This window comes from Halichoeres trimaculatus, unplaced genomic scaffold (assembly GCF_033239565.1).
Source record: "Halichoeres trimaculatus isolate MK-OKI-2021-1 unplaced genomic scaffold, fHalTri1.1 fHalTri1_scaffold_6, whole genome shotgun sequence".
NCBI lineage: Eukaryota > Metazoa > Chordata > Actinopteri > Labriformes > Labridae > Halichoeres > Halichoeres trimaculatus.
The window spans coordinates 14,614,558-14,640,345 of NW_027437184.1; the positions used below are offsets into that span (position 1 = coordinate 14,614,558).

Consider the following 25,788-nt stretch of genomic DNA (forward strand, 5'->3'; position numbering starts at 1 on the left):
TTTTACTATGAATACATGAAGAGAAATTTTGAAATGTGTAACCAAATATGTGTGTGACACAAAGCAAAACCTCATGAGGCTTGTGAAAGCAGCAACAGAGAAACGCCTTTGTTGCTTCAGAGAGGGGATAGGAACTTAATTTGCAGGAAGTACGTTTTTTTTCCATTGAGGTTATCAATTTTTTGTACTGTATTTTTTTTCATAAAACTTCATTCATAAGCTTGGGGAATTACATAGACAAAAGTAAGGTAAGTTTTACGAGATGACTTTGATCTTACTATATTTGAAAATCTTTTCTCTAAAAGTTTGCAAGAGAATTCAAAGTGTGATGCTAAATTTCTAATTTATTTCACTCTGAAAAATCAAGATGTCCTCAAAGAAGAAAACACGTTTGAAAACACACAAAAGAGAAACACACAGAAGCATCACTTTTTTTTTTTTTTTTTTTTGAAAAATGAACCAAAGCTGTTGGTAACCGGAAAAGACGCGCTCTTGAGTAATATTCCTAATTGATTCAGCTATTTCATGGTGAAATTCACAATTTATGAAAACACAGAGATTACAAAATGATTGTAGGCTGTGAGATTATCTATGCAAACCACATCATGACTGTTAAAGCTAGAAAAGAAAAAAGAAAAACTTTTAAACTAGAAGTCCTCAAAGAATGTCCTGAGACAGTGTTGACAGACTTTACGGACACACCGGGTGGGAGAGTGAAGACTAATCTGCTCCTCTTCATCAACACACCGCTGTGACTGAAGCCTTCAGGTTCACCAAGAAACATGGAATTAACAAAGGTAGACAGACCTCTCTATACAAGGATGGACACATCACCAGCTCCATGCTTACATCTACCACAATGGTACAGCCCTCTTCCAAGGACTGGAAAATTGACTGGATCACCTGAGACCTCACCCAGTATCTCCAACAGTCTGAAGACTATAAGAGGTCTTTCTGTTCTGGAGAGAGAGTTCATGGAGTTCAGAGAGAAAGCTCTCTGTAACCTTTACAAAGAAACCTCAGATAACAGAGTGAAGAAGGAGAACCACACTCTGATCCTCCAGCAACAAGGCCAGATCAGAGACCTACAGCGTGCTATGAGAGAACTAGAAAAGGATAACCAATCTCTATGCATGATAGTCTGGAGACTCTGGACTCTGAGAGAGGAGGTGACAAATAGCCTAACCACCAAACCAAACCAGAAACATCACATAGGCCTATATATTGATTAACTCAAGATCACATTGAGTTTAAAACTAATTTTTGCTGAATGTTTGTAAAAGTTTGACATGCCATAACTCCATCTGAACAGTAGAGGTCCCTTATGAGCTGTTGGAGATGTATTTGACTCTTGTGCAGTGAAGAGTCAAACCACACTCAACCAACACAAACTCCCTCATTTAGCACACATTTAGCAAGGGCTGAAGCATTAAAAAGTGTTAAAACACAGCATGCCATACTTAAAATGCCTAATATGAGAATGCAGCCAAATTGTGCTTCCATCTGTAAAATTTAACACAAAGTTAATAGTTACTTCCATTGCTGACTAAATAGAGACCCACGGTGACTGAGACTTTTAGCTGTGACCTAATCTGCTGTTTTGATAAAATAAAAGCCATGTGGATGAATCAAGAACTCACTTTGAATTACATTTAATATTGGAATGAGTTACAATGAAACCCAAGTTTTTGCTTCCCCTAAGTGGCAGAATATATAATTCCTTCAGTTTCTTTCATAGGCTTAAATCTTTTAGAATGTAAAGGCAGTAGGAGTCTTTGAGTCAATATCCCCATATGACCCAAAAGTCTGTATCTTGGATTGCCCTTGATTGATTATGATGATGGTTTATATCTGCATGTCTAAGAGCCTCTTATCCCAGATCTTTTGTTCTCCGGATATCGTGAAGCTTTGAGTTTCAACACAAAACTAAAGTCTCTAAATAACTCTAACTCATCACTACTCCTTGCATGCTTGTATTGGCTGGTGTATGCCGGCTACCCTTGAACTAAATTGCTGGAATGTCCTTATTTACAAGACAATTCTAACCTTGCTTCCCTCTTCCATTTGTGCTATATGTCCATAGAGTGCAACTTAAAACAGGGATAATGAGTTTAGGTATACCCAGCTTCTACCTGGATATTTGCTGTGGAAAAATTTTGGTTTGAGTGAGCTAGTCTCATTAAAAAAAAATAAAAATAAAAGCAGACTGAAGGTGTTGAGGGAAGATGCATCAGTTTGAAGATGGTGTGACAGATGACTTTATCTTATATGATCCAGTATTGTTGACATTTTGTTTTTAAATTATTGTAACTTTGTTATAATATTATGCTGCTGGTCTTGGCCAGAACAGTCTTGTAAGTAAGATATCAACCTCAGTGAGCTCTTCCTGGTTGAACTAAATTTAAATAAATTACTCAGTAATGACTATAACACATTAAAAGACTGTGCCTGTGTGCAGGTGAGTTTTTTGTTTGTTTTGTTTTTCCATGTCATTCATTTGATTGCCTTTTTAAGTTAAAAATAAAACTATATTTCAGCAAATTAGTTCTAAATGTTACACTTATTAATATTGATATTTCGGTAACAAATAAAAATGCCCACGGAGAAAAATATATTTTATTCTTATAATTTTCTAATCTTTCTGAGGTATATGTAGTCCTGTTTAGCGGAATACAAAGGTCCACAAACGTATCGTCGCGTTTGTGATGACGTCATCATAAACTGAGCGGTCCGACGTAATTTGAAAATAATAATTTGCCGAACATATTGGCTTCAGAGTCCGGACAGTTTGCGAGTTAGACTAAAGATTTTGCTCGTAAGACATTCACAGTTTTCTTAATCGTTGATTCTTTCTGGGCTCGCTTTGAGACACTAACGGCTTGTGTTTTCCCCACAGCTCGTGACGCAATCAAATAGCTCCCGCGTTGTTTGAAATGTTTAACTGTCTTTTCAACGAATTTTCTAATAACACCGCCAGATTTAAGTTTTAATAGTTTAACTATTTGATCTAGAGTAGATATTTTTAAATCTAATTTTCCACTCACATCTTGTCATGAAACGCGCACATAGGAAGTGATGCTAGAACTGACAGGAGTACGTTAACTTTAGTTAGCACAACAAGCTAACACAACATGTCTTGGTGACAGCTGCATCGTTTTATTTAACCACCATGGAGGATCAGTCTTCTTCCTCTTCGGTAGTGACCGCGTCTTTCCTCCAGACAATCTTGGAGCGGTTATCCTCTGCGAAGTGTCTGAAACTTCAGAGTGACGAGGCTGCTCCCGTTGCTGTTATTTCTGTACAAAAGTATTTGTGTGAACAGAGTGAGGAGCAGCTACCCGACAGCTTCAACTATGATGTGACGGTGACCGACGGAGTGTGGCGAGCCAAATGTTTTCTTCATCATAGCTTGAATCACCTGGTACAATCAAACACCCTTAAGACTGGGACTGACATAAGCCTAATACAGTGCTCGTTTGTTTACAATGAGAGGAGGCTGGGACACGGGTTCATCACCATTGAAGCGCTCAAATGTGGTGTGCAGAGGTCTGTTATTCTTTCGGGCGTAAAAGATGTTGGTTCGATCCCCATGTTGGTCAAACATGGGATGGAGAGGAGCGTGGAACTGCAAAGTGATGTTCCTCTTAAGGTGAGCCGCAAACATTACTTGTCTCTGTGGAACAACGACGACCCAGAGGGAGACATCTGGATCCCAGAGTCACCCTCATCTGACAGCGTGTTGGATGGTGAGGCACTTTTTATGATAACTCTATCCTAATCTATGTACAGTACTTGATTGTTTGAGGTAGTTATTGCATTTATTATTTTGTCTATTTACTTGTATAAATACATGTACTTGCGTTGTCCATGTTGCCTCTTTTTCCACAGTATCAAAGATTACTCTCCTCAGTGGTCTTGAATCGTCCTTTAGAAACAACTGGAAACCTTTCCCTCTCCTAGTGAAGATAATACACAAATCCAGACTACGTTATTATGGGAAGTCTGGGCTCAGGATTGATTACCCCTATCAGGTATGAACTTCCCAAAAAGGATCTGTTTGTTATATTTTTTAAAATACTTTGTGCTCTGCTCCACTTGTTTTTCCTCATGCCTTGACATTTTCAGGCTTACTTTGAAGTTGCTGACCAGAGTGGAACCATGTCTCTTGTGCTTTGGAACGAACTCTGCCCAGAGTTTTACCAGAGGCTGAATGTGGGCACAGTGTTGTATGTGCAGAATTATTCATTGAAGCCGAGTTATTCGAAGAGATCACACCCTCAAATGGATCATCACAGAATGAAGACCTTTCATTCTGTTGGTATGTACAGCTGTTACATTGCTTTGCTTTGTGTCCAAAGTAATGTAGTGGTTGGACCGTATTATTATGTGTTGCCTAAAATAGCATTGTCTATTCCAACTACTAATACGTAATTCACTCATGTAATGAGAAACTTGTTTTACTGAGTAAATGAAATATTGATATGCTCTATAGCAGCTCTATATCAAACTCTATGATATACTGTAACGTGTCTTCCTGTGTATCTTTTTAAGAAATCTGCCTGAACCCTCGAAACCCAACTTCAGTCATAACTGTGGTCTCACCAAAAAGTGTACTGCCTCAGTGGGGACTGCCTGAGGTGTCTTACCAATTCGCCACCAGGTAAAGGCACTTTAAAGGATAAGTTCGGTTTATACAGCTTTTATATTGTTTATAGAATGGAGTAGAGCAAAACACTCACCCAGAAGGCTTTCCTGATCCAAGCAGTGCTTCAGGAGATATTTAGATCCAAAATCGTGTAGCGGACGTCCGTATAATGGGATCCATCGGGGCATAGACAGCACCGCTCCTAAAACTGCATTAATCGTCCAAGAACCCATGTTTTTCACCAGTATTCCATCATGGTCCGCTCCGGATTAGTCCTCTGCTGCAGTCTGCGTCACTCCAGACAGCGCTGTGTGGCTGTACTGACCTCTGAACTGACGAAGACTTTGTTTACGTTTCTCCCTCAAAGAAAGGAGTCAGCTCTCCAGAAAGTACTGCGCATGCGCGGAGGGGCAAATGTAAACAAAGTCTTCGTCAGTTCAGAGGTAATAACAGCCACACAGCGCTGTCTGGAGTGACACAGACTGCCGCAGAGGACTAACCCGGAGCGGACCATGATGGAATATGGGTGAAAAACATGAGTTTTTGGATGATTAATGCAGTTTTAGGAGCGGCGCTGTCTATGCCCCGATGGATCCCTTTATATGGACGTCAGCTGCACAATTTTGGATCTAAATATCTCCCGAAGCACTGCTTGGATCAGGAAAGCCTTCTGAGTGAGTATTTTTTTCTACTTTATTCTATAAACAATGTAAAAGCTGTATAAACCGAACTTATCCTTTGAGAGGGTCATTATTGCTCATTATTTATACAAAAAGTTTGCATGCCTCAACATTTATTGTTCTGATTCTTAAACACACACACACACACACACACACACAAAGTTTCTATGATCAAAATCATTATCTGTGAATGCAATCACTGTGTGTAATCCACAACATTATGAGTTTTCTTCAGATGTGTGACTCATTCCCCCTGACATTTGCATAATAGGCTTGTAAAAGAATTCAAGACTGCGTTAAAAGTCATCTTTTCAAATCTCCCTGCTCTTTAACTGCATCATTTGCATTCTGCTTTATAATGGCAACTCTTTTTGCTTTATTAGTATTTGCTTTATTTTTAAATCCTTATTTGCTTTTTGTGTGTTTTATTTTATATGCTGTCAGAGGACTATAGTTCTCATGCATTTGCTTTAATATCATGATTTGTGTCATATCTTACAGATCAGAGTTGGAGAAATTGTCTAACAACTCAGCATGTGATGTCATTTGCTTGGTAACATTTGTTGGTCGGGTGGAAAGAGTTAAGAGTAAGAATAATAAGGGTAAGAAATGTCATTATTTCCAAATGTAATCCAGAAATATCTTGGGGGAAAAAAAAGGATATTAGGTGATAATCTGAAGCTTTTGAATACTGACTGTGTTCACCTCCAAGGTTCAGAAAAATACTGGACGTATCGCTGGATTCATGGCATTGATGGAACATCTGAGCAACCTTTCATCCTGGAGATTTTTTCCTCTTCCCAACCAGAAATTTTCAGTCAAATATGCCCCAGTAAGTCAAGTGTGTCTGCACTTGTGTGAGGACGTATGCCGTACCTGGAAGTTTTTTGACTCTCTTACCATTAGTACATCATCATCATGTATTCCTCAGTGACGTACCTGGTGTGCACCCAAATGAGAGTGTGTCAAGTGGAGGGCTCTTTGCTGTACCTCACCAGCAGCTTTGAGACAGAGACGTTCATCACAGGTTAGCTTGAAAACTCGTAGAAACTCGTAGCATCTGATATAATACATGTATGAGGAAACCATATATGCCATCGCAGGTGAAACTTAACCAACACTCTGTTTCCACTACAGGCTACCACAAAGGTCAGCCGTACGTGAGTGACCCCAAAGTTAAAAGCTTCATCACATGGACCAAAACTCTGAAGGATAATGTTGTCCTGGATAAGACAGCTGTGGGCGGTCATTACTGCTACCCTCATCCTCCACAGAAATACACACAGTCATTGGTGGATACCTCAGGTGAGACAAAATAAATTGTATGTTGTTTTACAGACATAATCTCATATCTGAGTGTGGGCTGTTTGGCTGTAAATGTGGCACAGATTAATTTCAGAAAGCACTGATTAGCCTCAGCTTTTGTTATGCAGTTATGAACTCCTCTAGTACTGAAGCACAATGAGATCCACTGAGTTCTCTTGTGGGTGGCAGGAATCAAATCAAATTTGGGTCAGTTTTCTCCAGCAGATTTGTTCTGTACAGTCCAGATAAATCCTCCTCTGCCTGTATGTGAATACAAAAGCTACTCCTTGAAATTTAACAAGAAGGAAATTTAAACACAAGAGTTGACCTAAAAGAGCCCGTTTCTTTGATTTAGGAAAGATCAACAGTATGATTTGGATGAAATAACTGTTTATTTCAAAATCCTTGCCCTATCTTTAGCTCAAGCTCCTCTTGTTGCTGCAGCTGACTTGAAGAAAGAGTTAGAGAACCTGCAGTACAGGGAACACAAGAAAGTTGCGATTCAGGGTCAGGTCGCAGCAGTACGCTACATGAAACACCTGAAATCCACTGAGGCCAAAAGGAAAGATGACAATGAGGTAAAAAGAAACACTGTTTGGAAACATCTTTGCAGTATGAGTAAAAATCTATGGCTAGTGGTTTATTTAAATGATTTCCTGCAGGTTCTGGGTGTTTCCTCTGATGTTTGTGAGCAGGACACACACAGTCATCCCTCCGCGCCTGAGCAGACTTTGGTGACCCCTTTAGCATCTACTCCTGCAGGGCAAACCTCTGCAAGAAGAAAAAGAGGAAATGAGATGAGGTATGATGAGACTCCTGACTGATTTTACATTTCGTGTGTGTGTGCTTTAATAGCTGGTAAGAGCACATTACTCTCAAAAACCAGCCACTGATTCATGAGTTAAAAGGAATTTGTCGACATGTTTTTTAGGGAAGTCGCGCAGTCCTCCTTGAATCGTGACTGCGTGCCAGAAAAAAGGTACTGAAGATTTGCCTTGTAGTGTTAATCACAGTAAAAACAAAACGAAACCCCTTTGTTATGACTTTGTTTGATGTTTTAGGAGAGCTCACAATAAAAACACAGAGGAAAAACAACAAGAGCTGGAGGAAGAAAGCAACTCTGATCCTGAAGTTCAAGATTTGGAAACCCACCCACGCCTGCAAAATAAAGATCAAGGTACATAACTGAAACCACAGGTTAAATTCAGTGTACCTGACATGTTCAAACTCCCTGATGTGTTTGTTTCCACCAGCGAACTCAGATGTGCCCTCGTGGGAAAGCAGGTGCTGGTCAAAACAACAAGAAGAAGTGGTGGAGCATTTGTGTCAAGGGGGTCTGTACCAGGACAGCATCTCTCAGAGGTTCACGTTTGATGATAAGGATGTCCTCCTGCAGCAGAGTAACCTTCAGCCAACACGGTGGACACCTGAGAACAACGCTGGCCCCATCCAACCTGTGGCTTGTTCAGGATACTACCAAGTTACTATTTTAGGTCTTTACTGTCAAACCTGTGCATCAGAACAGCTTGCTGCTTTATTAGAGATAACTATAATATGTTTAAAGTAAAAACTAGTTTCTAAATCTTTTCTTTAATCTTCTATGTCAGGAATAAACCAGCAGATAGCTGTTGATGCTGCGTTTTTCCCTGTGGTGAGCTCAGAGGAGCCGCGAGCTGTCGGCCTCCCTCAGGATCCTCATGGAAACACAATGCTGTCCTGCCTTTCGTCAGGTTTCCTCTGTCCCCTCATCGACTCTGCAAACCACAGTGAAGTGACTCATCCTCAGCCAGGTAGAAAGCACACTGGTTAAGAAAACTGTTTTGTTATTTATGTGTAGCATTGTGTTTTTTGACAATGTGAATGTTTTTGTGCTGCAGAGGAGGTGCTGGTGACTGCCAGTGAACTGGAGGACACACATGTTGTGTGTGTTTTAGACCTCTGTCATCTGGGTGGAGATCAGGTCGAGGTTTTCATCAGCAAGGTGTACAGAGTGACAGAGGTTTGTCCTAACTAAGGAGGAGAGGAGGGCAAGAATCCAGCTCTGTAGGAGTATTTATTAGCTTTAATCAGTATGCATTCATTATGTTGTGTAGAATATTTTAGAACAAACCTTGATGATTTTAAATGTGTGATTATCTTTTTTTAACCATGTAGCAAATGTAATAAAAAGCTTTATAAAATGTTTTTATTTTTTCCAATAAATACAGAAAACAAGCTCTTCTGTTGTTTGCGGTGTGTGTAACAGGATTGATATCTCAAACGCTTGGACAGAAATTGGGAAAAAGGCTTTCGGGTTCTCTGCACCCTGGCTGAAACCAGCTGCAGAATGACTTTAGGCTCAAAAAGCTGGCGTCCTTAAATGTTTTTAAATCTAAAATGAAAGACATGGAGGCCCGTTCTATAATATGTCAATGTTTTAGCTTGGCTGTTTGTACAAGTGATTCCTAGAAAGGCCCCTTGATTTGAACCCATAATCTTATGTTTTGTTGACTGTGCTTTGTCTCTTTTTGTGTTTTCTGATTGTATCTTGGTGCTTTTGCTGCTGCCTATCTTGGCCAGGTCTCCTTTGAAAAAGAGTTTTTTAATCTCAATGGGATCAGTCTGGTTAAATAATATTTTTTTTAAAAAAGGGCTTAGATCAAGTGTCTGTTGGGTGCGCATTACACAATTTATCCTGTTTCATTGGGAAATTGTTGCCTCAATCGACTCATTCCCATGTTCATTTTGGGATGATTTTAGATAAATAAGTGAAGATCTGACAGTCAGTGAATCACAGCGGCTCCCCCTAGTGTTCACTGGAGAACACAAAGTGGCGTCTAAAACTAAATCTGACCACAAAGACATGCATGATCTAGATAGTAACTGTTCAGGATCACAACAGAAAAACTTTTGAAAAGTTTTTTTTTTTTTTTTTGCATGATGACCAAATAATTGAGAAACAATCTGGCACATAAATAGTTCCTATGTAAACAGTTTGCTCAGAATAACAATACATATGTTTAAAAATATTTATTTTCAAATATTTCACAATATCCAGGTTGATTTATAAATAATTCAATATAACATAATTAATATCAAGATATTTTAGGATGTAAACTTAATTTGTTAATTTCTTTTAAAACAATGTTAACGATATTTTTAAAGCTTATTTTGATGGTAAATACAGAAAGAAAACAAGCCATACAAGTGACTGTGCAACACCAACTCCAACGCAAAAAAAGCCTCACCTCCTCTAATAAGACACTTCATTATCTGTTACAAAATTACTTTAATTTTAAAATCATGTAACGTACATATGTAATCTATTAGACATATAAAATAAACAACTATAGAGTCCAAACAATTTTTTTTACATTCTATTTTACAATATATTCAATGTTTGTTTCTGCACTGAAACGGCAGAAATGGCTGTGAACCAGGTTTGTTTTTGTTCAGATCCTGGTTAAGTCTCACACAGAAAGCATTGATCTGACTGCGCACGCTCAGTTAAGGTGTCAGTCAATATTTTGTACAAATCAGAAAAACACAAGTTAGATGTGAATCAAATCACATGCCTTCAAAAACAGTGACACTCAATGAAAACCCAATGAAGAAGAAGAAAGAGAAGAAGAAGAAGGAGAAGAAGAAGAAGAAGAAGAAGGAGAAGGGGAAGACAAAGAGGAAGAAAAACAAGAAGGAAAGCTTTCTGAAAGATGAACGGAAGAAGGAAAAAAAATTGCAGCAACTACAAAGGAAAACAGTACAGGCGGAGCAGGTTGATTATTTACAACAATACACACATAAAAGAAACTGTGTTACATCCAAACATCTGGTGGAGAACAAGGGGATTTGTCCAAAACTAAATAATTTAGGACTTCACGCACAACTAGAACACAACGCACAAGTGATCTCAACAAGAGTTTAATGAGCAGAATCTCCCTCAGCCACCTTTTCAAGGCAAAATAACAGAATGAAAGCAGGTTGTGTAGACAAACATGGACTGCAATCTAAGGTGGGTAATGTTTAATGATGCAAACATTTCTTAATGTCAAGATTTACTGCAACTAACTGAAAGGTTTTGGATTTCGTCTATAAAGTTATGTATAATATATAAAGTAAAAATATAGTCATCTATGGCACCTCTGAGTTGCTGGCTGAACCGATCTGACTTTACTGCTGCTATTCAGAGCGTAGATGTGGAGAAACACATAAAAGGAAACTGACTTTTCCTTTAGCTGACTTAATATAATATATTGATGATGATGTACAATTGCACTTTTTATTAAAATCTAAAACTGAAACCCAATGAAATGAAAAAGAGAATAGACCAGACTTATCTAGCAGCGACCACACCCACATGTAAGCTCTTGCTGTGTCTGAAATTCTGCTCAACAAGGACGTAAGAATTTAAATTCTTCATTTAATCTTCTTTTCATGATCAAAGTGAATGTATGAGTCTTTCACAACAGAGTTCCCGTGTTTATCATGTTTCAGAAATGCAGACAAAGTCCTGTGAAATCTTCGAAATCACTGGTTGTACCTTATAAAAGATACTGCTGATATCAACATCTGAAGGAATGTTAGGACATTTCATTAAAAAAATACTTCCATATAATTTACATGGTACAATGGCTTATTATACACCTCTATATACATCGTACATCTGTTCTGAAACATTTAAAACTGTATAAATTAACATTCTTCTTTTCAAATCGACATTGCACATAGGAAAGTGTAAAACGGCACTGAACGTTCATGGTGAAAGTTTGTCTGAAAGCCAGGTCTCATCGTCCACCGTGAGCAGCACCAGTTTCAAAAAAAGGGGCTGTGACGTGGCCGTGAACAGCTGACGTGGCTTTTTGTTTAATAAAGTGTAGTATGAGTTCCACAGTGTCAGTTTCAAGAAACAGTTTTTCCTGCTCAGCTATCTGGGAAACAACCGAAAATTCATCATCAATAGAGATTATAAAGTCAGACTCTGGCACAGTTTCAGGACAGTCACAAGTTGTCTGATTGTCATTAAGAAAAAGGGATGTTTGTGTATGTTCTTAAACTGTCTATCTTAGTTTTGTGTGCTTACCTCCTGGTATCATTCAACTGCTAACCAGACTCCTGCAACAATCAGCACCATCACAGCACGTACAGCACCGTGTACAAAGATGCATAAAACAGGAGGCATAAGGTGTGTGTTAACTTCTGCTTGTTCTCATAATCAGTGTGAAACAAAAGTGCAGCTGCAGGAGTTGATCAGCTTCTTTACATTTCCCAGAAATCTTTGCTCCTAAGCCAACATATAACAGCATCTCATCAAACAATCTGATGGAGTTTAGAGATTGTCATTAAATAGTTTCATTATGAAAAAAGATTGTAACAACTAAAAATGGGAGAGTTTCACACTTTAAACTATTTTTTTGTTACACACAGCTGAATGTTTTATTTTTACTCAAGTAGTGGGTATCTTAAAATTTGCTTGCACTTTTTATGACATTCATAGTTGGGAGCACTGAACTGATCATAAGGTCATGAATTCATGACTTCTTGGCGAATCAAACACAGGAACTAAAAGAATGACCAGAGTGGGAAAACAAGGATAACACTGGTGAGAAATATCCAGGCAGTAGAATCTTTCATGTTGGAGAACTGCATCTTGAAAAACAAAACTCTCCCGAGTTTGTGAGTTGAGATACTTAAGCCTTAGTGAATAGATAAAATCTTTTTGTGTGTATAAAACTAGTCTCTTAATCCCATATATCTGTTTTTCAACTATTATAAAATAAATAAACATGAAATGATTTAATAAGGGTTTCTCTAAATGTTTAAATCATGTTACTGTTTTTACAGAACTTACTAATGTAAAGGTTGCAAGAAGCATCCAATAAATATTTGTAATTTACTCATTACAAATCTAGATGTCTTTTTTTTATAATCTGATGCTGAAAAGAATAAATTATGACCTATGAAAATAGAACTTTGTATTCCAAATGGACCTGAGCTGGATTTTTAAAGCCGTAATCAGACAAAACCATCAAACCACACCGTGTACAAACCACGGTTAAAGGCACAAATATTTCCCCCCTTTGTTTGCTTGTTTATCTCCGTACGACTCCTGCAGAGCTCATCACAAGCACCTGAAAGCAGGACTTCAGAGCTTCACTTCTTCAGTCCTTTAAAAGATTGAGGCTTTAAAAATCTAGATAGACCTTTCAAATAACTGCTGAAGATTACCTCCTCCCTGCAGCTTCTCGGTGTTGCACGCGACAGAGAAATTCTTAACAAACCTGAATTTAAAGATGGTGGTCACGTTTCAGGATACAGCCCCTCTCTTCATGAAAAACACCAACGAATATCACCACTGACTCAGTGACAAAATGCAAGCTGCAGATTTAGATGAAAGTTGATGTGATTGTGTTTTCCGGTGGATAAATCCCATCATGAGAGGAGCTGTTTTCACTGGTGCTATAAATCAGGTATTCTGATACGGTTTGTCAGGCGGTAGGTTTGAAAAATAATCTCACTGTTGTGTTTAGTCATAAAACTAAGATTAATAAATGGGCAAAAATAAATATTGTACTTATAGGTAGGGGGTGGTATAAAGTGCAAACAGACACTTAGAATCTTGTTAGGTGAAAAGTAGCATCTTCTAGAGAACTTTGATGATCCACTTGATCCTGCAGCTCCAACCTCTGATGTCTCAGTACGACAGGGGCTGGTGTACGAAGACCTGGTCCTCACACTGTCCTCGGATCTTGCAGCCTCAGCTTGTGGTTTTCAGCCCTGGCTTCTTCTGCACGGGCAGCTAGCTTCACATTAAAAATAAGGTCACTAGAAGCTATTTCCTCCCATCGAGCGTCCCCGCTGCTGAACGTGACATCAAGTTTGATTCCAAATGCCTCGACATGCTGCTGCTTACACACAGACAACACAGAGAGAGACAGAGAGATCTCCACGCTCTCACACAGTCCACAGCGCTACCGAGTCAGCATATTTCTGAAGTCTGAAACACTGCCATTCTGGTTTTGGGAATGTTGGTATTGCCTTTGTTGCTGTTGCGCCTGTTGCTGTTGTGCTTGTGGCACTTGCTGTGTTTGCGGCTGTTGCTGGATGTATCCCACAGTGCTTTGCTGTTGGACGTTAGCAGTGTGTAAGAATGCTGGAGTAGATCCACCATGGACCAGTCCTTGTGTCATCTGTGGATCAAAAGAGATAATAGATGTAATCTCACAGACTGGTGGAGGCTCCTTCTTTCAGGTTCATGAAATATAAACTTTGGACATTCTCAACTTCAACAGATATTAAACTCTGAAATGGGAGACCTCTGGGTATTAACATGCTCTGGGTTCAGGATTTTGTTTCCAAACTACACTTAAGTAGTTGTGTTTTCTATAAGCTTCAGTCAATGGTTTTAAACTATATCTATTATCATTATTATTACCTCGACAAATACACAGAGTCAAGTAAACAACTGTCTTTGTGCGAGTGTGTGAGTGTTAAGTTTGAGCAGACCACTGCAGAATAACTGCTGACTGTAGGTTGGAATAAACATTACCATAAAGCTTAGCCCCTGTATGAGCCTTTAGCTTGTGTTTTGGCCTTTAGCCTGTCTTTAGCTCTTCTATTGTCTGAGAGTTAGGCTCCTGTGTCCACCAAGAAATCGTTTTGAGCAGAGAAAAACACAGATCTCTCTTCTCACTGCTAAACTCAGTCAGCCAGTGTGGTGTTGTCATAGAGACTTAGATGTGCTGTAGATCAGTCCAGCCCTTTCCGACCAGATCGGGAATCTGAGAAAAATTATTCATTAATAACTTTTTTTGTTGCTGATTATTTATTTTCAACCTGTGGATTTCAATCAGGTGGGTATCTGCCGTGGCCAGCGCAAGAGCAAAAACACAAAGCAACTAGAAGGGACACTTTTTAAAGATCACTTAGAAGTCTTCAGAGTCCCTTTAAATAAGGGTTTTTAAAACAGACCCCAAAGTCCTTTGGATGCCTTACCATCAAATCTGAATGAAAAAGAATTTTAAAAACTGTGAGTGATCTCTTCAGAGACTAAAGAGAGTAATAAATCAATGAATCAAAGCATCTTTGATCTCTGAAACATCTTTAAAGTGTTTGTGTCTGAAGAAAAGTGATGCAATATTCTCTTTGCTGCATGCAGAAATTCACAAAAGCTATTTGAGAGCTCAGTTATTTAACACCCGTATCCATGGTCAATCTTTTAAAAGCTGACTTGAAAAATAAATTCTCACACAAGTGGAGTTAATAAGCTGAGGTTTTAGAGCGATTTTTAAAAACACATATCTCCTGGTTAACAGCATGTGGGAATAGCAGAGCAGCTTGTTGCTGTGGTAACTCAAGATTTGATGCAGTTCAATGCCTTAAAATGATCATAAATCAGTAAACCTGAAGCCTGAGGTCATCATACTGAGCAACATGATGTAATGATCCCTCACTCAGACAAGTCAAAATGATTCCTTCAGGCTGCTGCGTTGCTGCGTGTGTCATACCTGAAAGAACTGCTGGGGCTGCTGTAGCTGCAGGGAGTGCTGGGAAGCCTGTTGCTGAGTGTGGTAGGCCGACTGGGACTGGTTTGAGATGAAGCTGTTGTGAGGGATCATTATGGGCGAAGTGAAGACCGGGGAGGGCACGAGGACAGCGTTACAGTTGACCTGTTGCATTGAAAACGAGGGAGCGATGATCTGCTGCTCCAGGGTATATCTGTGCGGGGGACACAGCGGGGAACTTAGGCATGGTATGAAATAACAGCACGACAGCAACAGGTGTGTGTGTGTGGAGTCTAATCAAACTGTGCTCACAAGGTTTGGGAGAGACCCATGTTGCACTGGGAAGGCTGCGAGGTGACACTGCTAGTGGGAACCAGCGTCTGCATTGGCTGGTTGAGGAGCATGCTGCGAGAAAACAACATCTGTTACTGAAGGAGCTCAATCTGTGCTGTGAAAAAAAAAATCAAAGTGTGATTTGAAAAAAGATTTGTTTCTTGTTTTTGAGACTCTCACCGTAGTTGTCCATCTTGGCTGAACTCGCTGTCTGTGTGTCTTTGGTTTGTGTCCTGCAGAGACCTGGTATTGGTCTGAGAGAACATCATGGGGTTGCTGTAGAAGGGCATTGTTACACTTGTATTTGTCTGGACAGGCACGCTCACTGACTGTTGTTGCCCACTCCGAGAAATCCTTTGCTGGACCTATGATGGCACATAGAAAATTCTTATAGTAAAACAAAAAATATCTTAAATAAACATGCAGCATGTTGATACTTCCCTACTTTACAGTATGTGCAATTTGATTTTGCAGGGAAAGCTGTTTGCACCTTAATGAGCCTATGAGTGCAACTAGATAGGTAGGTAAACCCCCCCTCACACACACAAAAGTGTATGACACAAAGATTGTATTTTGCCTTGTTTTAACCAAGCAGCAACCTCCAGTCTAAAATAAGAGGCAATGAGGCATTCACACCAAGCCGAATTAAGCCATTTTTACAGGAGAAGTAAACACGTTTACAAATGTCTTCAGCCAATTCTATAACAGCCCACACTGTATGAGGCTCATTTTTTAAAATCTCTGCAGCTTAGAAGACATTTGCTTAGTCAGTGGCACAGCTCAGCTGATTAGCAGGCGGGCGCCGTGTAGCTGATAGTGGGGAGACACAAAACCAGCCCATTTTCCAATGTGGCCCCTGTCAACGATTTGTTTCAAAGTTCTGTTTCAGAAACAGACGGGTGACATCACAGAGACTTTGCTTTATTGTCAGCGTTATAATACTGAAATGTATCACTCTTACACAGCCTGCTATAACTCACTTCATCTGACACCCATTCTTGGTGGTGCTTTCAGCCATTTATGATACAAACAATCTTTATCCTCATGTCTGGTTTGTGTATTATGACAAATTAAAGGCTTTAACATTCATTTCATCCTGTTTTACAGCCAGCTAAAAACTCCTCACAGGAGCTTTAAACTGTACCACCACAAACATCAATTATCATAATGATGTAGTTTTCAGATTTTTGTGTTTTGCAACAATCAAAACATGAATATTCTGCGAGCAGCTAATGGCTAAGGAGCTGATTGCACCACCTGCTAAGATTGGTATTAAATGCTAAATCCATAACCTGCCTCCTGCTGTGTTGAGAGCAGTGAAGTAGGCTACGAGTCGTTAGCAGCTAATGACTGGAGCTAATTAGATGGAATATTATCCTCATTCATAGCTTTCCAGCAGCTGTGTTTGTCTGAACACTCGGTTCACATTTCTCTCTGTGACTCCTGCAGCTGTGTACCTGCGAGGAGGGTGAGCTGCTCTCTCTCATGAGGGAGTGAGGGGATGAACCGTGGGGCCCACAGGGCGTTGGTTTGGGGTGCTGTCTGATCACCCCTGACTGACCCTGCTGAGCTGGCCTGCCTGTGCCCTGCTGCTGGGACTGCTGCTGGGCTGGACCAAAGTCATTATGGACTGGCTGCTGTAACAACATCTAACACACAAAAAGAGAAAATTGAGATGGATCAAAAACGGGTTATAGTTGAATGATTTGCTTAGTGTTTATGAGCTGCATGAAATCATTTGTCTAAGTGTTTTTTCTTTTTTTAATCAAAGCTCATCCTTTACTGCAGTCAAAGTAAATAGGCTATGAAATCTAGCTTGCCTCTGTTACAGGGACTCTACAAAATTCCCAGAGTCTGTTCTCCTGGAATGGAGGCACTACATGACCCATATAACAGCACAACCAGCTGGCCACAGTCCACTGGTAGACCTCAAGAGTGCCATCTAGTGGACTACGGAGGCAGTGGTGCTGCCAAATGGTTTGACAAATGTATTCTTTTTATGTCTACAGTTTATTTTCAATCATGTGATAAAAAAAATGCCACATTTTTGCCAATGTTATCTGGGTAACATTCTTTGAGTTACAGCGGCACAGAAACGATCATTTGTTTCAGGAAACGAGATGTGGGAGACAAGTCTGTGCTGAAAAAAGCTCTAAAGCATGTGGTGAGGAAATCTGACAGTGAGAACATTATATCTGGATTCTGAGCGGCAGGCAGCGGCACTGAGCTTAGAGCAGAGTGTGAGTGTTGTGTTATCCTGACTTGATCTCATTATTTCCCAGAAGCAAGCTCAAGGGTCTCAGAGAGGAGGAGGCAGAATAGATATTTTGGTCATTACAGCTGACAGGAGCATAACATATTTATGATAAGTTTTATTTTTCAGCTTGTTAAAGTCATGTTGTATCATTTTCTTATATACTTGGGAAAGTTCTTCTTGGAAAGTTAAAGTCGTGATGGTGGTTAAAATATTTCATGTGGCTATTTCACTTTTACTATGAAGGGTTAGTTGAACTGTGATGGCAATATTAAATCAACTTTACTATCAAGCCAAGAGGTCAGAAAGCCTTAATTTATGACTTTAGTCTGTGCTTGAAACTTTCTACCTCCCAGCACTGTACTACCCTTTTTTTTTTCGAGGCAGTCACATCATAAGTATGGAGTGGTCAGTTCATATCACCATCATGTGAACGCCATGGGCAGTCTTTTTTTTTCTCTGATCTTGGCTGGAGTGTTACCTGGAGATTAGCGAGGTGAAGCTTCTCCTTAATGTCATGGAGCTCCTGCTGCTGCGTCTTAATGTCAGCTTGCAGAATGCGCGTCCTCTCCTCCAGCTGCTCCTTCAGCTGGTTCATTACACAGAGCTGAGGCTGCTGCAGCTGATACATGGATGATGACGATGACGGCTGCTGCTGTTGCTGCTGCTGCTGCTGCTGTGTTTGCTGTTGCTGGAAAAATATGAGCAGAAATGTACAGACATTAGAGCAAAACAAGAGATTTCAGGGTTTTTCAGTGTACTTGAGAGGATAATCAGCTGAGTCATGTAATGGTTTGGGGTTTTTTGAATGCGAAAGCACATCAAACCTCTCAAAATTTTCTGTAATATGGGAGTAAAAGTGATCTAGATGTAAAAAGCTTCTCCAAAAGACACCATTCAGATACCTATTCCATGTTTTAACATTCTCTCTTACTTGGTTTTAAAACTAGGGTGTGAGGTGCTGCAGGCACATACAACAGCTGAAATACATACAAACAGCAGAAACAGTCGTCACAGTAAGTCAATCTACACAAACAGAGGAGAGGAGGTCAACAGGCAGGAGAAGAAGACTAAACACTAACCATTGTGGAGTGCTTGCTGCAGGTAGGAGAAAGGGGGAGGCTCATTTGGGGAACAACATCAAAGGAATTCTGTCTCTGAGCCAAGTTCTACAAAAATGGGGAAAACAATTTAACAATTTAGCAGTGAGAGTGTGACAACTCTTTGCAGGTGTTGCTCACAGACAATTTTTATCACCACAGACAGCACACTGCACATTGCTCACATTGTATATACTGACCTTTGAACCACTGGGCTGGAGTCTTGCGGATGTCTTCTCTGTCCCGATGGAGGCAGACTGCCATGACGGTGTGCAGGCCTCCGTGTAGGAGTTAGCTGCTGTAGAAAAGACAACGGGTCACCTCTAAAAATGCTCTGGTAATAGCACACCCAGAGTGTGCTGGATCATAATCACCAGTTTTCTTTGTCAAATGAAGGCTTACAACAAAGCAATACAATTTCAATTGTTGTTCCTTTCATGAGAGGGATAAAGTTTGTATAACATCTCTGAGCCTGTATGTCATTCTGTGTTCAGCGCTGTGCTGCAGTTTCTGTGAGATCTTTGACAGATCTCTTGGGCTTTGAATCAAAAAACTCTAAAAATCTTGTTTTAAATCCTCCAACTGTGGATCTTTTTTACAGACACTGTTACAAAGCCGCGCATGTCCCCCTCATTTTTTAGTTTGAAGTCGATGTTATCTAAAGCAAAAGCAGGCTGCTGTGAAACGCTAGTGTATGTTTCAAAGTTACACATGGTATTTACCAGCATTTTAAAAAAGTCTACACACAGAAAGTCTACATATAAAACTTCATTTAGTTTCCAAAGCCTTAAAACCAACTTGTTGATTTATGTTTGCTGAAATGATTTTAAAGAAATCTAGTAAATCCAAATCTTTTTTTAAATTATCTTCCTTTAGTCTTCACTAAAAGAGGATGTGAAATTTCTTATAAAAAAGTTCATATGAAGTTAAACAAAATAAAAAAAAGATTAAAAAAATAAAGACATAAAAAATGGACTGGACTTACTCAGAGGATGAAGAGGAGGGGCTGCCTTATTCAATTATAAAGACTGCTCTTTTCTTATTAGTTTATTGGAATAAGGCCTCAATAAAGTATACAGTGTAAAGCTAGTGCCGGCGCATGTGTTCACCTGCAGGTGTGTTCACAAACTGTCTTTTCTGATAACATGTGCTGCCAGCAGTGGTGCCACATACCAGATTATTTTATCCAGATGATTTTACAGCAAATGCAAACAGAAGCAATGCAAAACACGTAAAATATCAAAGAACTGTCAAGGAAAAGATAGAAACAGATATCTGCCCATGGACCCATAAAACTACGAGAGGTGATATAGCTAGCCTGCTGGCTACATTAGCACCAGTCATGATTCAGCTTGAGACTAACTTGGATACAAAAGTTGAACTGTAAAAAGCTGGTTGAACGTGGATGGGTTGTGGGTGTTTTTGAGTTTTTGAAAAACCTAAAATGATCCCACCGCAGAAGAATCGACAACTGTGTCTCACTATTGAGAAAACCCCAGGTATGATGCTCAGCACTACAGCTACACTGACTATTTAAAGCTTCAGACCCAGATCAGGCAGAATTTAATGTTCAGAAATAAAATGTGATTTCTACAAATCAAAAAAAGGCCCCACATCCATCAGTGGAGGCTCTTTAACTTCAACTTAGAGATGTCTTGGACTCAACCAATAATGTTACACACTCGATGCTGTCAGCATCAAGTAAAAGCAACTAATGTGACATGAGGACAGAAGATTTGCAGCTCCCTCTTTTTGTTCACCCTTTCTCAGATTAAGAGGCATTTCCTGTCAATTGTTTAATTTGTATTCCCCTTTCTTTTCATTTACTTTAATTTTCTAAAAAGTGCCTCTCCTTTTTCAAAATGCAGTCCAAAACAGAGTACCTACATCTTTCTAGATGGGAATGATAGGCATATAAAAGGCATTTTTCTGGTTATATAAAGATCCTGCTGATTCACTAGCCCTTGATTGCCACCTCACTCTGCCTCTGACTTAAACCCACAAACTGTGATGCATTCAGCGGATATTATTTCACCGTAGCCAACGCAAACGGAAAAAAGAACAGAAAGAATAATAGACTAGCCATTATTTTTGTGACAGATGGAGTTTTATGAATATGTCTCTAATAAAATAATGAAAGTGAACATGTGTGTGGGTGAGTGGAAGATAGCAGCTATGTTTATGAATAGCTGCTGTAATAAATCTTCCACTGTGTATTGTTCATAAACATGAGGATGGAAGTAAAGTATCTGAGCACATTAGACGGTGGGTGGAAGAGCAGCTGAAGTCAGAGAGACTGGAGGCTCAAACAAACAGGGCAAGCTAAAGTAAGCATTGGAAACGTTTTATCATCCATGCTCTGTCACCCACGGATATCAAAGTAGAAGTTTTATTGACTTTTGGTTTGCGTCAAAGTTTGATCAGGGTTGTGTCAGATCTTATTCTAGAGTATAAAAAGAATCATGTATCTGTTGCTGCAGTGAACAGCATGTCATCATCCGTTGTTTTAAAAAAAAGGCAGAAAATTTTCCTTCAAATCAGATGTCCCTGCAGGTATACAGATTGATACATATTGACCCGGATTAGTTAGCACTTTAGGGAGCAGAGGATGACTCACATGCAGAGTCTGACAGGGCTGTGTGGGAGGACTTCCGGGAGCTGTGGGAGGATACCGAACGTGCGCCGCTGTTTCTGTCCCGTGGAGGGTCCAGTGTGGAGCAGATGTCCAAGTACAGCTCCTGAGCCTGGAACACAATTAGACGTCAAACATCAGGGACCACATTCGTAACTTACAAGAATACTGACATCGTAACTTCATAAAGAGGAAACTTACTTTGACTGAAGAAGGAGCAATTTCAGGTGGAGACAGCTCTTCAAAGCCAAATGCTCGCCTTCTCTCGGCACGCACTTCAGCATAACTGGAAAAAACAAGCAAAAAGAAAGAAATGTGAGTAAAGTATACATCTTAGTTTGTTGATGCTCTGTCTTGAGGTATAACAGTCAAACCTACCTGACAACAGTGTGAGTGCAGACAATAAACTCAGGTTTGGAGTTCCACTGGTGGTACGTGATGTAGTAGTGAGTCTGCAACCATATCCACTGCTGACCTTTGGTCAGGAAGCGATAGTAGCAGGATTTCCCCTTTCCAAACTGCATCACTGTGGACAGAAAAATCACCCAACATCAATACTTTTTTTCTGGGTGCATATGTCAAAGCTTTTTTAACACACCACAACAGAATTTAAGATCACATGACCATGACACAGACTGATTCATGAAATAGCCATTAATGATGAAAGATGACAAAAGAGAAACAACACTAGGTATGAGTAGCTTACACTGCTTGTGACACTGAGCTATGAGCTCTAAGTCATCCACATGATAGTAATCATAGCCTGAAGTTCCAAGGACCTCAAAGGGTAAATAGCCGATGATTGGTGAAGCTCTGAAACAGAAACAGAAGAGGATGACACATAAGAGAGACAAGTCCTTCAAAGATCTACACTTTGATAGAAACAACCATCAGAAAAAACTTCAACCTGTGATCTAAGAACAGGAACTTCCACTCGAGGCTGTGTCTTGATGTGAATTCATCACAAGGATCTTCCACATTACACAAATCCTAAACAACAGAAAAAGAACAGGTTGAGGGAAATCTTGAAATCTCTTTTGTTTGAGAAGTTTTATTCTGTGAACTCAGGCACTGAGTAGAAAGGTTAAGCCTCATTTCGTTTAACAAACTCCAAATTAAGACTTACTTTTTGCGTGATCTGAATCTTCCCTGAGCTGTATTATTACATATTCATGAATACTGGAATGAATATTTTTGAGGAATGTCAATCAATAAGACGAGAAAAGATTGGAGTTGAACAGAGCTGCAGGTTAAAACTGTTTTTTCAATGAATTTATTCCTGTCTGAGGAACTATGGAAAAAAATATTCCATGCCATATGGTCCAGACTTTATTCTTAGAGCCGTTCCATCTGGCAATTCAGAGGAATCAGAGTCTTTCACATTTTGGAATAAGCAGAGGCGGAGGGTTGAAACCTTTCCAATAGATCTGCTTCCTCTGACACCTTTGCGCTCTGAGCTCTAGCACATTTTTAAGGGAGAAAAATATTGCAGAACAAAAAATTTTAATGAGAAGACCTGTAATGTTGCCTGAGAAAAATCCTCAGAAACAGCCCTCCCTTAGTAATGTCTGGTCTTGCATCAGAGTTCTGACATTCATGGTAAACAAGTTAACAAGATTTGTTCATGCTACACATTAACATGCTACTTACAGCCTTGTAAATCTGTTCTTCGATGTCAGATGTGTGTTGTTTTATAACTTGGCTGTAATAAAATGTTCTGTAAGTATTCGACTGTTACTGTGTCCTGAGTTGTTGATCCTGATTCTGTCAGACAGTCTTCAGGCCTGTGACCGTGTCTTTAATTCACCTAGATAAACTTGCCAAGTGTCCAGCTTTCAACTCCCAGAGCACCTTTTGGATCAGATGTATCCTAATGATGTAATCAGTTGGAAAGCACAGTGTGTCACAATAAATCTGAAGTAAGTGTTTGACACAATGGACTTGTATGAACCTGAATGTGTGATCCTGGAGATGAAACCCCTCCTGTTTTATAGACCTAAGCTAAATCATGTCAGGCAGCATCTGGTTATGAGTGATTTCACCAACACCTGTTTTATTTCTTTCCAAGATGACGCCAGATGGGTTCAACAAAAACTGACCATGAAATATACTTTGGGTTTAAAGTTTAAAGTTTAAACTGCCCTTACCTTTAGAAACTGTGGAGTGACTAATCGTACAGTAGCAATGAGGCAGACTTGCTCCTCCAGCGACGACTGCAGGGTTCTTGGTAACGTCAGTTCAAGCCCGTTACACGAAGATGTAGGCACTGTGTAATAATAACACTCAAATGAACATCCATGTTTTTATCAAATAAACACAACTATAGTCTTCTTTACACTTATCCTGTTTGATCTGAGAAAACAAAAGTCTTACCATTGTTGTGAAACTTGAAATCTCCAACGAACTTGACATATTCATACACAGGAGGCTCCTTTGGGTCAATATTACCTCTGGCTAGATGACAGCAAAATTCAATATGTGCCTCACCTGAAAAACAGACAGTTTGATCTTAACTCATTCTCAATACATCCACATTTATGGGCTATTAGTAAGTTTTTTTGACAATATCTTGTTCAAGAAAGGTCGTAGGCTAAGGGAAGAACTGCAGTGGAAAAAGTTCTACTTTGGACAAATCATATTAAACCTTTTGTTCATCTTGCATCAAGATATCCAACAAAACATGTTTGCCTTAGAGTATTCAAAAAGCAGAGGAAAGAGACGAGGTTACCATGTATCTCTTATGTAATATTCTAACACGCTTATTAATATATCCTCACATCCAAAGGGAGAATCAAAGCAACTTTTATGGCTTGACAGCATAAATAATGCACTTAAAGCTTCATTCGCTCTCTAATGTCAAATCTCTGAAGTAGGAACTTACTAATGGAGCACTTTAACCTCGACTTTTACATTTCTTACAGATTATCCACGAGAGTGTGCATAATTTACTCTCAGTAACAGACTCCACTGAGTCTCAAAAATCAAAAGTTTTCTGCCCATAGGTCGAGATAGTTCTGGCACCACTCGGCAGAGTCTTTCACAATAATTTAGCAAATCCCTTTGTAAAAGCTGGTGATTGTTAAAACCCCTACTTGTGTAACATGCTGCAGTCTTTATCCTTTTATTTAAAGCTTTAACTTCTTTTCAGTGGATGTAAGACCAAAGATGTAGAGTTTGTGCGCGTTAAACATGCTTAGGATGTGATGAACAGACAGACGACACTCTGACCGTTTGTTATTTAGGTTTCTAAGAATAGATCAAGCCTTAGCATCTCCATTCCTCAGAAAAGCTCAATAGTAACACAGGATTAAGGTCAGAGTCTTGAGCCACAGATACTACATAGTGTTGGATTACTGTGCTAACATAACAGTGATTTAAAGTCTTAACTATGATACTAAGCTAGCTGCTAATAATAGCAAAAAAGGCTAATCATAGAAACATACTAATCAGCAATCCTATCAGTTTTGTTCCAAATGCAGCAACTTGCTCTATATAAAGAGTCTTGGGTCAGACTCTCACAACATGAGAAGATATTCTAACACAAGCAGTCATGTGCTACAGCATGTCTCCCAAAGCATTTAACTTTTGACCTCCTGTACTGGGAGACCCGAACGGAAACACACACAGGGGCCAGACGAGTGCAGACAGGTCACCCAGTAGGATACTCACTGTCCAGGAAGTCAGCAGCAATGGGGTCAGTCATCAGCATGTGGGATGATAGCAGCTTATACACCTCACCGTGTTCCCGCTCCGGGAGGAAATTCAAGATATTTTGGTCCACCATATCTGACTGATGAATGAAGAGAGATGTGTTGTATGGTCAGTTTTGTTTTCTGAGACATGTTTGCTGTGAAAACACCACTTCACACTTCAGGGTATTGTTTCTGGGCACCTCAAAGTAATTTTAAACAATCTGAGTCCCTTTTCCAAGATGTGAGCTACAACATACAGGCAGATAACAATTGAAGTATAACGTTCTTTCATCTAATACCATGAAAATATCTCACTGTGGGACTCAGACATGTACTGGATCAAATCAAGTGATTATTCGTTGTTTGGGGTGGATTTTGTGCCTTTACTGGATAAGACATCTGAGGAGGGACAGGAAATTTGGAAAGAAAAGATTACAGTTGCTGTTTGTGCATAACTTCTGAGCTGAACCAGTTAAACCACTCCCAATTTAGATCAATTTTAGACATTGGTGCGTCAACACAGAATAAAAGCCCAAAAGCACAAAAAATGTAGTTGACAGTATTTCAACAAGGACAATAAATTGACAGGGTCTACTTAAGTCAGGTTTTGGGGCACATTTTGCAATTGTAATGTGGTAAAATGATGTGCTCATAAGTAGCAGGCTAA

At 39.6% G+C, this 25,788-nt stretch overlaps 2 protein-coding genes across 10 annotated transcripts in view; one reads left to right on the plus strand and one right to left on the minus strand.

Annotated features, from left to right (window-relative positions):
• Nucleotides 1-2,716: 2,716 nt before the first annotated feature.
• Nucleotides 2,717-8,782, plus strand: radx (RPA1 related single stranded DNA binding protein). 2 transcript variants are annotated; one of them, XM_074671459.1, is made up of 15 exons: nucleotides 2,717-3,746; nucleotides 3,889-4,031; nucleotides 4,126-4,318; nucleotides 4,552-4,660; nucleotides 5,827-5,927; nucleotides 6,038-6,157; nucleotides 6,257-6,352; nucleotides 6,463-6,630; nucleotides 7,051-7,208; nucleotides 7,293-7,432; nucleotides 7,562-7,609; nucleotides 7,692-7,807; nucleotides 7,884-8,123; nucleotides 8,238-8,420; nucleotides 8,508-8,782. In XM_074671459.1, the coding sequence occupies exons 1-15, from the start codon at nucleotides 3,170-3,172 to the stop codon at nucleotides 8,642-8,644; spliced, it is 2,529 nt and encodes an 842-aa protein (XP_074527560.1). In that variant the 5' UTR covers nucleotides 2,717-3,169; the 3' UTR covers nucleotides 8,645-8,782. The 2 variants fall into 2 exon arrangements, with proteins under 2 accessions (XP_074527560.1, XP_074527561.1); XM_074671460.1 differs by having other exon boundaries at nucleotides 7,326-7,432.
• Nucleotides 8,783-9,878: 1,096 nt separating this feature from the next.
• npas2 (neuronal PAS domain protein 2) overlaps nucleotides 9,879-25,788 on the minus strand; it is a 49,280-nt gene continuing 33,370 nt past the window's right edge. For 3 of the 8 annotated variants that reach the window (XM_074672789.1, XM_074672788.1, XM_074672786.1), the window contains 16 exons: nucleotides 25,099-25,219; nucleotides 23,803-23,916; nucleotides 23,577-23,695; nucleotides 22,337-22,419; nucleotides 22,136-22,242; nucleotides 21,808-21,955; nucleotides 21,631-21,715; nucleotides 21,415-21,541; nucleotides 18,998-19,095; nucleotides 18,780-18,866; nucleotides 18,179-18,388; nucleotides 16,901-17,092; nucleotides 15,624-15,808; nucleotides 15,423-15,515; nucleotides 15,114-15,348; nucleotides 9,879-13,796 (listed from right to left, as the gene is read on the minus strand). In XM_074672789.1, coding sequence (XP_074528890.1) covers nucleotides 13,578-13,796; nucleotides 15,114-15,348; nucleotides 15,423-15,515; nucleotides 15,624-15,808; nucleotides 16,901-17,092; nucleotides 18,179-18,388; nucleotides 18,780-18,866; nucleotides 18,998-19,095; nucleotides 21,415-21,541; nucleotides 21,631-21,715; nucleotides 21,808-21,955; nucleotides 22,136-22,242; nucleotides 22,337-22,419; nucleotides 23,577-23,695; nucleotides 23,803-23,916; nucleotides 25,099-25,219 — 2,223 coding nt within the window. In that variant the 3' untranslated portion in view covers nucleotides 9,879-13,577. The remainder of the gene's footprint in view (nucleotides 13,797-15,113; nucleotides 15,349-15,422; nucleotides 15,516-15,623; nucleotides 15,809-16,900; nucleotides 17,093-18,178; nucleotides 18,389-18,779; nucleotides 18,867-18,997; nucleotides 19,096-21,414; nucleotides 21,542-21,630; nucleotides 21,716-21,807; nucleotides 21,956-22,135; nucleotides 22,243-22,336; nucleotides 22,420-23,576; nucleotides 23,696-23,802; nucleotides 23,917-25,098; nucleotides 25,220-25,788) is intronic. The other 5 variants (XM_074672790.1, XM_074672791.1, XM_074672793.1 and 2 more) reach the window with 5 other exon arrangements.